Source organism: Plasmodium vivax, chromosome 10, assembly GCF_000002415.2.
Source record: "Plasmodium vivax chromosome 10, whole genome shotgun sequence".
Taxonomy (NCBI): Eukaryota; Apicomplexa; class Aconoidasida; order Haemosporida; family Plasmodiidae; genus Plasmodium; species Plasmodium vivax.
The window spans coordinates 110,468-125,025 of NC_009915.1; the positions used below are offsets into that span (position 1 = coordinate 110,468).

The 14,558-nt window shown below is 42.1% G+C and overlaps 5 protein-coding genes across 5 annotated transcripts, besides 20 other annotated features; 4 read left to right on the forward strand and 1 right to left on the reverse strand.

The window, feature by feature from the left end:
• Nucleotides 1-270: 270 nt before the first annotated feature.
• On the reverse strand, nucleotides 271-1,329 carry PVX_079790 (hypothetical protein, conserved; the record flags this gene model as incomplete). Its single annotated transcript, XM_001613616.1, has 2 exons — nucleotides 271-366; nucleotides 607-1,329. The coding sequence occupies 2 exons, from the start codon at nucleotides 1,327-1,329 to the stop codon at nucleotides 271-273; spliced, it is 819 nt and encodes a 272-aa protein (XP_001613666.1).
• Nucleotides 989-1,032: a microsatellite.
• Nucleotides 1,330-2,574: 1,245 nt separating the features above from the next.
• Nucleotides 2,575-2,643: a microsatellite.
• PVX_079795 (hypothetical protein, conserved) lies at nucleotides 2,576-3,326 on the forward strand (the record flags this gene model as incomplete). The annotated part of the gene is made up of 2 exons (XM_001613617.1): nucleotides 2,576-3,107; nucleotides 3,296-3,326. The coding sequence occupies exons 1-2, from the start codon at nucleotides 2,731-2,733 to the stop codon at nucleotides 3,324-3,326; spliced, it is 408 nt and encodes a 135-aa protein (XP_001613667.1). The 5' UTR covers nucleotides 2,576-2,730.
• Nucleotides 2,657-2,721: a microsatellite.
• A 695-nt stretch (nucleotides 3,327-4,021) lies between the features above and the next one.
• Nucleotides 4,022-4,088: a microsatellite.
• Nucleotides 4,089-4,344: 256 nt separating this feature from the next.
• Nucleotides 4,345-4,379: a microsatellite.
• Nucleotides 4,379-4,415: a microsatellite.
• Nucleotides 4,416-4,545: 130 nt separating this feature from the next.
• Nucleotides 4,546-4,607: a microsatellite.
• Nucleotides 4,608-5,047: 440 nt separating this feature from the next.
• Nucleotides 5,048-7,863, forward strand: PVX_079800 (T-cell immunomodulatory protein homolog precursor, putative; the record flags this gene model as incomplete). The annotated part of the gene is made up of 1 exon (XM_001613618.1): nucleotides 5,048-7,863. One exon carries the CDS (start codon nucleotides 5,048-5,050, stop codon nucleotides 7,241-7,243), a length of 2,196 nt encoding a protein of 731 aa, XP_001613668.1. The 3' UTR covers nucleotides 7,244-7,863.
• Nucleotides 5,142-5,172: a microsatellite.
• Nucleotides 6,090-6,131: a microsatellite.
• A 292-nt stretch (nucleotides 7,864-8,155) lies between the features above and the next one.
• PVX_079805 (hypothetical protein, conserved) lies at nucleotides 8,156-10,193 on the forward strand. Its single transcript, XM_001613619.1, has 9 exons — nucleotides 8,156-8,385; nucleotides 8,597-8,654; nucleotides 8,753-8,782; nucleotides 8,881-8,927; nucleotides 9,070-9,182; nucleotides 9,308-9,440; nucleotides 9,532-9,595; nucleotides 9,744-9,883; nucleotides 10,045-10,193. The coding sequence occupies exons 1-9, from the start codon at nucleotides 8,164-8,166 to the stop codon at nucleotides 10,114-10,116; spliced, it is 879 nt and encodes a 292-aa protein (XP_001613669.1). The 5' UTR covers nucleotides 8,156-8,163; the 3' UTR covers nucleotides 10,117-10,193.
• Nucleotides 9,803-9,829: a microsatellite.
• Nucleotides 10,194-10,285: 92 nt separating the features above from the next.
• Nucleotides 10,286-10,308: a microsatellite.
• Nucleotides 10,309-10,559: 251 nt separating this feature from the next.
• Nucleotides 10,560-10,585: a microsatellite.
• Nucleotides 10,586-11,032: 447 nt separating this feature from the next.
• Nucleotides 11,033-11,183: a microsatellite.
• Nucleotides 11,184-11,727: 544 nt separating this feature from the next.
• Nucleotides 11,728-11,754: a microsatellite.
• A 161-nt stretch (nucleotides 11,755-11,915) lies between these two features.
• Nucleotides 11,916-11,940: a microsatellite.
• A 222-nt stretch (nucleotides 11,941-12,162) lies between these two features.
• Nucleotides 12,163-13,764, forward strand: PVX_079810 (hypothetical protein, conserved; the record flags this gene model as incomplete). Its single annotated transcript, XM_001613620.1, has 1 exon — nucleotides 12,163-13,764. The coding sequence occupies one exon, from the start codon at nucleotides 12,163-12,165 to the stop codon at nucleotides 13,762-13,764; it is 1,602 nt and encodes a 533-aa protein (XP_001613670.1).
• Nucleotides 12,981-13,048: a microsatellite.
• Nucleotides 13,049-13,088: a microsatellite.
• Nucleotides 13,765-13,931: 167 nt separating the features above from the next.
• Nucleotides 13,932-13,957: a microsatellite.
• Nucleotide 13,958: 1 nt separating this feature from the next.
• Nucleotides 13,959-14,022: a microsatellite.
• Nucleotides 14,023-14,240: 218 nt separating this feature from the next.
• Nucleotides 14,241-14,353: a microsatellite.
• Nucleotides 14,354-14,558: the final 205 nt, after the last annotated feature.

A 14,558-nucleotide genomic window follows, 5' to 3' on the forward strand; every position in this document is an offset into this window, starting at 1 on the left:
AAACAAATTAAATAACGGCGTTATGGAAAAAGGAAGGGAGAAATTCCTTCGAAAGCGGAATCTCCACGTTATAAAAAAAACAAACGGACAAAAAAAAAAAAAAAACCAAAAAACTGTAAAAAAAAGGTTCCCACAAAGAGTTCTCCCCTTTTATGCTATCAAAAAAGAGCAATTCCGCGAATAAAAAATTTCGTAATATACAAAATAGTGTACAATTACAAAAACGTGTTGGGGAAAAAAACTTCAAAAAAAAAAAAAAAAAATGCCAAGTTAAAAGTACGATTTCCTCACGCCAATCTTTTTCAACCTGTCCAAGTACGCCACACTCTTCGAACTGGGTATGAATCCGAACTTCTTGTGATTGTCCTGTCGTAAAGGGGGGCAATTTTTCGTTTGCACATCACATCCGCGAATGTGAGGGATAAATACGCAAGAAGGTCGCACAAAGAACACACACGTGCGCTAAAAATGTGAAGATGCGCAAGTTCATATGTTGCGCTTGCGGTTAACCACATTTATACGCCACCGCATGTGCAACTGTGGTAGAGGCTGCCCAAACTGCACACACGAAGAGGGTTATTCCCCCCATTGCTTCGCTCCTCTTACCGAAAAGATCACGTCGACAAAATTGAGGACCCTAATTTTGCACCTTTTCAGGGGCGTTTTTTCAATTGCGGCCTTCAAATCCTCCACATCGAAAAACAAAGGCACAATGTCTTTGGAATCCCGTTGCAGGTAATACCCGTCTACATAAAAAATAGGACACACCAATTCGCTTCTTTTTTTAAAGGATAAAAATAAAAGCGCATTTTGAATTTGTCTGCTTGACGGCATTAATTTCCAGCAAACATTATTTTTGCCAACATGGGCATTCCTCTTCTCTGCTTCTTTCAAAAGTAAAAATTCGTTTATCAGCTGATAAGCCTTCTGCATATCCAAATAATGTATTTTTATATTCCTGGCATTTCTCACCCCATTGCTATTTATTATATCGTTCAGCATACTCTCAGCATCGTACGGACAAAGAAAAAGGTAACACACTTGTTTTTCATTTTCGTGAAATATGTAGGGCGAATTATTATAATTTGTCAATATGTACACTGGGATGATTTTCAGCTTCTCATCTATGGATCTCTCATGATATTTCTTCTTCCAAAAGGAGAGATTTATTTTGCTCCTTAATAAGCACAGGTTTCTTTCTCGTAGCCTTCTCTTGTACGTTCCATCGTTAGTTACTAATAAGCGTATGCCCCTTTTAGTTCTTGTGTTTATTTTCAAGCCTTTCAACGCATGAAGCATATATATACAGAAAAAAAGGATCAAACACATCTTGGGATATTTTTTTTATACCCTTTCGTGTGATGCCTTAAAGGCTGCCTGCCTATGTGAAAGGCAGACGTGTGCAAGGATGACAGAAATTTGCCTCGATCATGGGAGAGGGGTGGGTTGTACTGGAGGGACTACCCAAGCGTACGGGCTAAGCACGTTGGGATGGTCTTCTTATAGTGGAAGTAGAGCTGGAAAAGGAAAAAAAAAATCGTTTTTCTCTTTAAGTCACTCTTGCTGAGCTGTTTCTCTCCTATTTCAGGTATGAAATGCTTACAATTGGGTGTTACGTGGAACGTTACGTGGCACGTTGCCTGGGGGGTTTGCTCTATGAGTGTTTTGTTCCCCTATCTGGCTGCGCATTCGGCGGGTTGCTTACCTTTATGTGCGCTTTTGCGGCGCCCTTTTGCGGCGCGCTTCTTTTTGCCGTGCTTTATACATACACAGTTTGGCAACCTTTGGGGCCACTTCAAAACCGAGGGGGCGTGAACAAAAGAGAGAGTTTTATTTTTATAAAATTTCCACATTCACCTTTTGCGGGATTCCCCCATTCGGATGCACTTTTGGCAAAGCAACACAGAATCGCGGCGTGGGAAAGCGGTGTGACAAAGCGGCTTGACAACACAGCGTGGCACGTGATTTGCCAGGAGATAGGCACATGCAAAGCCTACACCCCTCTTCGGGATGTGCCACACTTCGCGCGCAGCTAGAAACAGCACGTAAAGCCTCGCTAAGCTAGCCGAAGCAAATACAGAACGGAATTAACGCGTGCCTTTTTGCAAATTTGAAAAACGCCTCGTAGGAGTTGCCACACTAGTGAGCAGTCACTCTGGTATATAAGCACATATAAGGAGAAAGAAGTCACTTTTTTTTTCCCCTTTTTTTTTTTTTTTTTTATGCCAATTTGATCCACCTGCACTGCTTAGGAAAAAGCAAATTTGTGCCCCTCCTGATCGAGATTACGCCACCTCCTATCAAATTAGAAACAAACTAGTTACTCACCCCACGTGGTTCATTCGCCACATCATTAGTAGAAGCAACAACGCAGGGCAGTTTTTATCGTGCCGCATTTCGTATAGTGTTTACTTAAAAAGGGAACACATTTGAAGCTGCAGAACAAGTGCTAAAACCACCTACCCACGCATGTATACCTCCACTTTGCACACAGTAACAAATACAAGTTAGCCGAAACAAAACGAGAAAACTCCTTCCACTTCAAACAATTTTTGGCTCATGTTTTTTCCACCCCCGTTTCGCACCATTAGCATTGTCTCCGTGTGCGTTTTTTTTCTTACACTTTTTTTAAGCCCCCTTTTTGTTCGCCACAATGATAACACAGTCGGGGGAGTGGCTCTAAAAAATGGCCACCACTCAACACAGCTAACATCCCAAGACGCAACACCGATGATTTGCCGAGCATTCCATTTTACGCAGAACAAGAGATTAGCTGGAACACGGAGGAGACGAAAAAGGCACGCCCTTTCCTTCCTCAATTTGGAAAAAAAAAAATTACCACACCTCCTTTGTTTCCACAGTGAAGATTGCGAATACTGCAACAGTATGGAAAAGCTGCTAACCAAATTAAAGGAAGAAGAAGGGGTGAACTTTTTAAAATTAGAAATGTATGAAAATTCATACAACTTTGAGTTGCTGCAGCAGCTGGATTATGATAATTTATGTGGGGGGTTGCCTTATTACTATAACTTGAAGACGCACTACAATATTTGCGGCGCTACGACCTACCACAACTTGAGGAACTGGGCCTTGGACAAGAAGTGCAAGTAGGGAGAGTGGGCCGTACGCGGAAATGTCTAAACTGTGCAGCATGTGCATTCATCGTAGCAGTGTGGAGATATACCATTAAGCGAAGTGCAGCCAATCCGGTTGTGTCTGCTTTGGCTGATAGTACCACCTTTTAAGCCAACTTTTAATTTACCCATCATTTTTTTTTTTTTTTTTTTTCTTATAGCCCCAATGAGCCTCCCACTGAGGAATTTTAAGTGAAGACGGGACGGCATAACCGTAGAGATGTACATGCCCCATTTGGACGTAATAAACGAGGGGAACTCCTACCCATTTTGAGCGTCCCTCGGGAAATAACTCCGAAGTTGGCAAGTATATAGTGCTTCTTTGGGCTGAAAATTGGACCAAAGGGGCACAGGGCTCTGGTACACCCAGCAGAGGGGCAACGCTTGCAAACGTTCATGCAGAAGAAAAGAGGAGGATTTTATTTTGGCACTCTTTCCCCATTTGTGTATGCATTTACATTTCTCCACTTTGGCATTTGTCATTTGGCGTTTGACATTTGATATTTGACATTTATCATTTGACGCTTGCGCGCAGTTTGCGCATTTGGCCCTGTTTCACCTTCACATTTGCGCTAACGCTAACGTTAACGCTAACGTTCATTTTTATTTTAATTTTTGCTTTTTTTTCCCCTTTTGAATTGTTAAAAGTATTTGCGCATCCTTTTAGCGCATCCTTTTAGCGCATCCTTTTTGCCCCTCAATAAACCCCACCTTTGCTTTTTGCCGAAGCGCCTCGCGAAAAAACAGGGCACTTTCTTATACTTCCCAAATGCACTCACCACGCATTCATCACATGGCCTAAGCGATGACTCGAATAAACGCGCATCCGCACATTGATATAACTCGAACGCTGGTGCGAATTAAACCCGCAGAGAGTGAAATCACTGGGAAATTTTTTCCTTCCAATTTGATCTTACCCGTTTATCACTTGCGATGCTTTTTCATCACGCCATGCGTGTTTTCACGACAAGCAGCATTTTTTTTTTTTTTTCCCCGCCGCTTGCGCTTGCCTTTTGCCGCATTTGCTAGCATCCTTTGGCATACTTAGCCATAATTAGCCATAGTTAGCTATAATTAGCCAAACTTCGCCGCACTTGGCACAATTGGCACAATTGGCGGCACTTTCACCCCCTTAACATCGCCCGTTATGCATAGTTGAGAGAATTTTTGTTATGAATTCCTTCGCAACGTTTGCAGTTGCGCGGTGGACTACGCAGCAGAGGGAGATACATACGTGCATACGTACTGAACATATGTATGCGCCCATTTGTGTCAAGTCCAACTGACATGCTTAACCTGTTTTGTTGCTGGGGAAATGCCCCCCTCGCGTAGCAGTCCGCCTATCAACGTACATATTGGTACAAACATTCGTGTATAACTTTGCAAAACAGAACACACGACGTGACATTTGATTTCGTGCATGGTTATACGTGTGCTTCCCTCTGATTTGCCTTTTTTTTTTTTTTTTAAAACTCCACCTGTTTGCATATGAATTTTTTTTTATGAAGAACTTTTGAAACAGCTCATTTTGTATGTTGGGAAAATTCAAAGGTTAAGTCTCCCGCGCATGAGCAACACTACACGAAGGGTTTTTTTTTTTTCCATGCGTGTGTACGTGCCTTTTTAAAACGTGGAGACTCCCTAACCGTTGCCCCAGCGCGTGTTCCCCTTTGGCCACTCTGTAAAATGACACATAAGGGGCGCATAGCATTCCGTTAACGTGCGCATAAGCCATACGTGACGCAGACGGGGAATTTTTTTTCATCACATAAAAGGGGAAAAAAAAAAGAAAAGCAAACGCATTTGATAGGGGACAAAACATCCCATTTTTTAAGTACCAACCTTTACGTGCACCCCCCTTTTGGTGACTTTTTTTTTTCCCCCGCTTGGCGCGCTCATCAAAAAGGCACAATATGGCAATATGCAGAAAGTACAGCGTTGTGTTCGAACTGGTGTCCCTTTTATTCCTGTACAGCATCATAAGGAGAGCATTTATGCACCTATCAGGGAACGAAAATGAAGAGAATTACACAGGTTTTCACGTCCAAGGGAATAACTGGAACTTGTTTGAGAAATGGAAATCTATAAGTCCGATGGAAAAGCTAGAATATAAGATAAATTACAATCTTGGGCTGAACATAGACGCGGAGATTGGCGATTTTGGGGATTACAATTCGGATGTAAAAACCGATTTAATTCTTTTTAAGTATGACAAAGACAAACAGATGAGCACCATCTATGTGCACATTTTCAGTGTGCATGAAAACAAATTTGTGTACCACACGGAAGTGAGTTTGAAAGGCCAAGTGATGAACGTCACGGCCATTGATCTCAATTTCGATGGCGCGCTTGACGTCCTCGTGCTGTTTAAAGACCCCAAGGATAGTAGCAAAACGCCCAAGTATTATGTCGCCTCATTTTTGCAGAACGAAAATGACAAACTGGAAGAGGCATTTAACTCGAGAAAAAAAGAAGTTGCAAATGAGGACATCTCAGATGAGGAATATGTCACTCACGTGGTAGTTGCACCGGGCAACGAAAAGGGAGGTGCAAAAGAAACGAATGGAAGCATCTACTTCAGTAATGTTCACCCACTCGTTTGCGACATCAATAATGATGGGCTGCCGGATCTTATAGGACAACAGCCTTCCAGCGAGGCAAACGGTTTTTCTCGTTTTGTATGGATTAATAAAAAAGGAGGATTCAAAAGTGCGCTGTGGAAAAGTATGAACCTATTTGATAAGGCAGAAGTGGGTGAAATTACGAACCCTAATTCAAGTGCAGTTGTAGACATCAATGGGGATTGTAAAGCCGATTTGGTGTTCACCGTATATGATAAAGGTAACTCAAAAAAAAACGCCGCTTTAGAAATCTGGCTGAACAAAATAGTGGATGGAAAAAGCATCTACATGAAGTATAAAGAAAATTATAATTTGCCACCCAATTCTTTGCAAGTCCTGTTTGGAGATTTTAATGGCGATGGATCCATCGACATTGTAATTCCCACGTGTACCAAAAGCTCCTACTGCAACTACTGCTGTGTGAGTGATGACAAAATTTTCTTCATCCCGAATGTTCAAAAGAAGATATGTGACCACTCTTGGCAAAAGCCAGATGAAAGTAAATGCAGATTGGCATCCAATTTATGCTCAGAAAGTGACTTCACCTTTGTGCAAGAATTAAATGATGACTTCATCTCTGTGGTGGATACATCTGGGTTGCACCTCTCAGGAAATGCAGACTACCCCTACTACCTAAGCGTTGGAGATGTGGATGATGATGGATTTTTAGACCTACTAATAACACTGAAAAATGATAAAGGTCAGAAGTATGTGCGGATTTATAAAAATGAACAGAAGGGTGTATATGAAGAAAATAACATAGACATTCGGGGATTTTTTAATTTTTACCAATTTGTTACATCTCCAGACGAAACTGTCACTGATGTTTACAATTCCGCTTTCTTTGACATTTTTGAAAATGGCGTGTTAGATATACTAATCTTTGGGAAGTACAAAACGGCTAGCAAGCAGAGCAAGTATGGAGCGGTAGGGTTCATCCGAAGCAACGAAACGGATTCGCTTTTCCTAAAGTCGACCGCGTTAAATGGCATATGTGTTAACGACTGCTATAAAGAAAAGGACAAAATAACGACCAAAACGCTAGGGGGGAATGCCCATGGGCCCACCTTCAAAATTACCGTCATCGATGTGAATGGGGTTAAATCCAGCCGAATTGGGATTCAAAAAAGCCAGTCCGCTCATTCCCCTTTGCAGTTACCGTATGTTTTGTTTGGACTAGGCCGAACCAGTAACTACGTGGAGGAGTTCTATGTGGGCATGCCGACACATGAACAGAAATATTTCAACATGTGGGTTTCCATCATCCCCAATTCGCATATCATCGTCATTCCATATCCGCTGGACAATTCGAACAAGTGGCAAATTCAGCTCTCCGTCAACCCGTCCAAGAAATTCTACTCTATCATTTACATCACCCTCATCTGCTTGACCGTCATTGGAATTCTGATTTTCATCCTGGACCGGCGCGAGAAGGTGGAGGACTCCAAGGAGGAGATGGGTTTCAAGAGCCACTTCGTCATCGGTTGAGGGGGGGGGAGCGGTTTGAGGCGGTGAGAAGCAGCTTGAACTGGTTTGCTGTCGTTTGCTACCGTTTGAAGCGGCGCGAAATGTCAGCCCTGAGCAGGTCCGCTGAACATCAAGGAGCGTGCCCAGCAACCCCATTTGCAGACCAACCTGTGCAACCCTTGCGGAGTAAATTGCACACCCACCCCTTTGGAACAAAAAAATGAAGCTCATTTTTCATCCCGCAAATATGCATTCCCCTGTTTTGTTCCTAATTTGAATCTTTTTAATTTCTTCATTTGTGTCTCCTTTTTTTTTATTTTCTGTTTTCCTTTTTCCCTTTTGCAATATTGACGAAGTTCGCGTTATGCTCACCATCGTGCTGCCCCTTTTTTTTTGTTAAGAATTATACGAGATGTCCAACCCGTTCAGCTAAATTCAGGAGCTATTTTTTAAAATTTTTTTTAGTGTATTTATATTTATGTAGACAAAAAAGATATGTTCATTTCGCCCCTTTTTTTTCCCTACTCCGCTGTAACCTTTTGCAATATGGCTTTCCTTCCTGTCCCCCTTTCATTTTAAAACATTATAAAGCGCCTTTGCTCTTTTTAAAAAATGGCAAAATTTGCAAAACGGACGAACGCAAGGGGTAAAAAGGCGACTTCAAGCAAAGTTACAATGTTGCAAAGGTACAAAGCTGCTCTACTACGGAAACGCTGCTAAACGTTCCAGGTGCCTGATTAAAAGAGCTGCCATTTTGTTCCTCCGCTGAATTTTTTTTTTTTTTTTAATGCATACATTTTTATGTCACCCACTAATTGCGCTGCTTTGTATATACATTCGGAGATCCTCATAGGATGGTCAGCACGAGGAGGTAATCGAAGTGGATTTTACTGTCCAAATTAGTTCCACCATTTTTTGGGGGGCCGCATTTTTCAGCAAAAATGTGCAAATTGAGAATCTTCCCCCTTTCAGTACACAGCATAGGTATTTCCACTCTGCACACGTTAACTTGTTTCGCGTTCTCTTTACTCCCTACGTTGTCTTTTCCCTGTTCCCCGTTCCCCCCTTTTTTTCAATTCACCTTGTTTGTCATGTTAAAAATGGGGTGCGCCATCCGAGGGATTCGCTACCTTTGTCTGTTCCTGGCAGTTGCCAGTACCGTGGTGAGGAATAAATTTTTCTCTTCTTTTCCTTCCTACCATTTTGTGCCTTTAGCGCACAGGACAAGTGCACCGCTGCAAATGTGCAGTAGATATGCGCTACTTTTTCGCAGCTTTTTCTCGCCACAACATGGGCACACCCATATGTGCACATGAGTACGCAGATACATGTACACACATGTATGGCTCGTCTTTTTCTTCCCCTAATGAACAGACATCCGGCTTCAACTTCGACCAGGGGATAACACAAAAGAAATATTTGGTCCTTCCAAGTATTCACCTTTTCCCCTTAAATGATCTACATCACCAAATGGGTTGACACGTTAATACCCCCCCTGATTTGCGTAACCCCTTTTTCCTTCCTCTGCAGAATCGTATTTTGACTGCAAAAATTACAACGGTCAGTTGAAAATGGGGAGGCTATCTTCCATGCGATCTTTTCCGTCAACCATCAGATGAAGGAGAAAATTTTAATCGCCTCTTATTCCTTCTTCCTAGTTATAAGTAAAAGGAGATCCTCCCTGAGCGTAAACCACGGAGAACAGGTTGGAACGAAAAAACTATTTCATCAAAGGAGTTACTCCTTCTTTGTGCATAAGATTATACATTCTATCTCTACTCACACGAATGTGCTAACACAACATGGTTCATTTTCAAACGAATTTGCTCACCCCGCCATCGCACCAGTACTGTGATGAAGACCCCTTCTGCAACTACTTCCTGTACAGTGGCCCAAAGCAAGAAATCCGACTTTGCTATGACAAAAAATTTGTCCTCAAAAGGCCCAGATATGACGAACTGTAACATAAAAAGAGAGCAACTTTTGAGAGAAAACAAGAAACTCCTTTGATGATAAGCTCATTTGGTTAGAAGCACACACCACATATGTGGACACCATCCCATGGACTTCCCTCCCCCCCTTCAGGTGGCTCACCAGCGTGAAGGAAAAAATCTTTGAGCAGTTCTCCCCCGCACTGGTAAACACACAAGGTATATGTAACCACAAGGTGGAGAAATTTTCCTTTCAAACCCTAAATGAGGCCATCAAAAAGGCAAAGGTAATTGAAGCCCAGGGCACGGACTGCCCAGCAAGGGGTGTTACAACTTCCCATTATACCAACCGCTCCCACAAAAAAAAACCTTTCGCAGGAAAAAATGCAAAACTTTATGGTACTGAATTTTCAGCCTATTCTGAAGGGTGGTAACAAAATGGGTAAGAGAAAGAAAAAAAAAAAAAAAAACGGACAGTGGATAGCGAACAATGGACAGCGACCCCTCGAATGGCACTCCGCTGCGATCACCATGCTAGACCACCTCTCACCACTTTTGCGCACCCCGGTTCATCCCCCCTCCCCTTTTAGAAAACAAAATTGAGGGGTACTTCTGCGAAGTGATAGATTACTTCGTCGATCGGGAAAGCTACGTCGTGTTCGATTTTGCCAAGTTGGAAAATCCTCACCAGTCATGTCTCCGGACGAAGAAATGTGGAGCACGCGGATCGGTGATGAAGCACACAAATAGATGGAGTGGCCAACGGATCGAAAAGGCGCTCCATACGCTGCTTCATTTGGGAGGAAAAATGCCTCAACAGGGGGAGAAACATACTCACATACGTTGTAACACAAAAATGTGCAATTTCGTCCCTCTTTTCTCTCACCGCAGATACAACCGGATGATAGCAAACACGAGGAGGGCGTGAACCCAGGAAATGTGGTAGAAGCTCACAAATTTTAACACTTAAGATATATTTTTTTAATGTGCATACGGTTTTGTTCCTCCCCCCCAAATGGGTGCATACATAGCGAATGCTGCATTTAATGCTTGAACACAGGGGGGAGAAAAAAAAAAAGTTTAAAAACTTTTCAATGCATCCCATATGGTTAGTTAGCAGCAGATGAACAGGCTGCAAGGGGATGAAAATATGCTCTCCCATTTGTTTACTACATATGGCATGCTTATCCCTACCCCTATATGGGGTCAAAATGTGCCCATACCAATTGACGAACATTTTCTACATTTATATTGCGAATGACTCAACGGTTTTACATTTCTTCATAAAAGCATCCGAGTGATCATTTCAACTGGCTTAACGGGATAACTGTGTGTGAATGTGGCCGTTGAGAGCTGGAAGAGAAATGCGCCATTGCCCACCTGCGCAATTAGCTATTTAGAAGAGAGCCCTTTCCGGGTCCATCAAAGCGATTTATCTGTAAAATACTTAGCATGCAAAATAATACTGTCCGATTTGCACACGGGGATGATGAAAAACATTGCAACTAAATAGGAACCATCACCGTTGTGGTGTTCCGCATTTCTTTTCCAATTATGGCATAAATGGGTTAAAATCGGGCACAGATAAAGTGGGCGGAAAAAAGTTCGCTGCCACTTGGGTTTCATTTTTTTGCCTTTTCCCTCCACTGTGCCATCCCCGTTTACCTTATCCACTTGCTTAATTGGAAATGTCAAAGTATACAACCGTATCGTTAAAAATGAAGAAAAGGGAACCTCTAAAAAACATAAATCGCTTACTTCTGCTCCTTCCACAGGAAAAAAAAAAAAAAAAAACGGAAAAGGGGGGGGAAATTTCCTCCTGCCTCCCCGCTGCTCAAGCCGCAAAAAGGATAGCACAACGCGGTTCGCATACGCTGCATATATGTGAATGGGAAAACAAGTGCCACCTTGTCGGTTGGTCAAGTTGGGTTAACTTCTATATGCCCTTTTCTTATTACAAAAAATGGATAATGCTTGCAAAAATGGTAAAGCAAATTTGTTCCAATTTTTGAACAAAAAAATGATAACTCCATTTCGTCACTTTGTACTTTTGATGGAATTCATTTTTTTCCTTTACGATGTTCACCAAGTTGTATGCGCTTTTTCCGAATGGCGGAATTTTTAAATTGTACTAAGCGTGTGGCACCGAGCTGAAAAACCTCAGTATAATTTGCATAGGCTTTACAAAACGACACAAAAAAGAAAAAAAAAAAAAAAATCTGCTCTTTTTTTTATCGCCCTGCTTTTTACCTGCATATTTAAAAAGCTGCCTTTTTTTTTTTCCCCTTTAAAATAACATTATGCTCACAAAAGAGTTGCTTAAAAATTGGAAACTCATCTATTTTTATAAAAGCGATATATCGCTGCTTTATCTACTCACGTGAGTAGGAAAAAATACATATGTTATAGTGCCATATTGCTTATGCGAAGTGGGGAAATATATTTTTTTTTTTTTTGTTCTACTTGAAGGTTTTGCTGCCACGGCTTGAACGGCAGAATCGAACGAACGTTAGAAGTTATTGCATTGTATTGTATTTTTTTGCATTTTGCTTCGTTTTATTTTTATCCCACGTTGTGGAGCGGCATAAGGGCACTTCCACTTTAGCAAACGCAGCCGGCAACGCTTGCAGTGCCCATTTTTAGAAGCCACTACCATCCATTCTGCTTACCTATGTAACTCCGCATCATCGCAACCGTGAACATACACGTGTGCTGTCATGGGGTTTATTTCTGCACCAATATGCTCTTGTGCGAATGAAGGAGTGGGCCCGCTCTACCAGCCTACTGCGTCCTCTTCTTCCTCCTCTTCTTCTTCCGTTTGAACGCACCGCCCCTTTTGTGGCTTTCTTGGCAAGCGTACTACCCCTTTTTTATTTTTCCTAACCGTTCATGTGAAGGGGCAACTTTTTACCTTGTCTGATCAGCCACCAGTTTTACGCGCCCCGTCAATATTTGTATCCTTCCACGAGGGCCCGTCTAACCATTCCCTAAACGCGACAGCCGAACAAAATGGTGAAGCTAGGAAAAACGAGCAAGAGGCAACCCCTTAAGCAGAAATATGCCATCACAAAGAAAGTCGCGGCGCACAAGAAGAAGCTAAAAAAAATTATTAAAAAAACGAAAATCCATAACAGGAGGAGCACTAAAAAATCTATGAAAATCCCAGAATGTATTTTTAAAAAGGAGATCCTAACTAATATAAAGTTAATTTCTTCGAAGAAAAGGAACAAAAGTAACGCTGATGATGACACATGCAAGGAAGTCAAGTTGGAGCAACACGATGACTGCACGCTGCAGAATATGATGTTTCAGTTGGACATTTCCTCGGAGGGGGTCTCTCACGGGGAACTAATCAACATTCCTTGCGGCGCACTTCTAAATGTCCCCGCGGATGGTAGCACTGTGGACGGTAGCACAACATGTGGAAGCGCACCTGTAGGAGAAGCCAACCCAGGCGTGACCCCCCTTTACAACTATTTCGATCTAAACTTCGCGGCAAAGATGCACTTGTTCGAAAAGGCGAAGGAAGAAAGGTACCCCTCACTGAACGAAAAGTACCTACACGTGGATAACCTCCTAGAAATCATACGAAATTGTGATGCCCTGTTTTACATCATCGACGTTAGGAACCCGCTAGTGTATCTAGAGGAAGATATTATAAGCTTCATCAAGCTGTGCAAAAAGGAAGTCATCTTAATTTTAAATAAATGTGATTTGGTGGAGGTGCCTCTACTCCAGCAGTGGCTACATTTCTTTCGCAACTCATTTCTAACCATCCCGTTTATATGTTATGAGAGGCAAAATATGAGCTATTTAGTCGTAGGAGGAAATAATGCAGCCCCCAAATTGGCACCGAGCCGTTCAAATAATGTTCCAAAGGATAGTACCAACTATAAGGTAACTGTAAGGTCACTTTTGAAAAGCTTGTTTAACACGGATAGGAAAATTACCTACGGGGTGGTTGGACACACGTACACAGGAAGAATCAGCTTCACGCAGTCTGTCCTGAGCGCTTTCGGCTGCTCAAACCGTTTGAACAAAACAACAGTTATTAACCTTGAGGAGAATATCAATTTGAATACCAAATGTGGCATCATTTTAAGGAAAGACCTTCAGGGTATTGGCCTTATTAAAAGACTACATGTGCTCAGCAACAAAGAAAGGTTAACTTTTTTAAGCCAATTTCTGCTTAATTTAACGGGGAAAAATTTATTAAAAATGGTATCCCTCATAAATATGGAAGAAATTGCCTACGAATATAGAAGCCATTTTGGCAAAAATAGGGATAAGTTGGAAAAATTGGAAAAAAAAAAAGAAATCATTAACTTAATTTTGTTAAAGGATCCAAAGGAAGAGCCTGAAAATAAAAATATCAATTTTAAAAATATGACCAAATTGTATAATAAACTTTTTTTAAACAAAATTGCCTATTACGTTATCCCCAAGACGAAGTTGACCCTTTCACCAGAAAGGACTAGTGACAGTGTGGGCCACTTCTCCAGCGCCGCTTTGGACGTTTACCCCAAAATTGATGATTTTGTATTTTCCCAGGAGAGAAAATTTGGCGATTTTATTATTATAAAAAGTGACCAGATGAGGTGCCAACCGTAGGGGTGGTAATGCTTGCGATCGTTGTGATGTTAATTGTGTAAGTGCAGCCAACATCCCGGCTTCGTAGCAGGCCGAGCGAACGGTTGTCTCTCCACAAAGGGACAGCACCGACATAAACGGGGGAGGTTTCTTTCCCACCCCCCGTACATCGCCACACGTTCGTTTCGCGCTCGCAAAAGTTTAGAAGCAAACCTTTTGCAACGTTCACAAAATGAGAAGGTGGCACATTTCCGCAGATAGTGTGCTACGTAAGGGGCGAACAAATACGCTTGCCATTTTGTAGCTACCATTTGGCATCCCCCATTCGTTTCTTTTTTTTTTATTTTTTTATTTTTAAAGTGTGCCTCCGTCGGTGGTTCACCCCCGCTCGGGGCTATTTTATGCCAACTTATAAATGGCCTATAACACCCTGAGGAGACACTTCTCAGTTTGTATTTCAGGCCGCCCACTAGTTAGTCTCCCTCCCACTAAACTATTTAAGAAAACAATTTGCGCCTTTTAAATTATTTGAAATCGGCAGGTCGTTTCAAACTGTGCCTATGCTGAGCTGTAGGGGGTAAGGAACGTGCCACGTTCAACGTAGGATTTACGTAAATGGTAGAGGAATTCCCCCAAAGATGCCATTAAACAAGAGTTAACTCCCGTCAGCCGCCAACATGTGGTACGCGAGTGGGCCTACCCGACGGTTGGTCACAGGATGTTTTTTTTTTTTTTTTTTTTTGCGAAATTGTTCTGAGCACCCATCGCGTGACGGGCAAAAAGGCAAAACAAAATTGCCACACTCCTAAGGATAG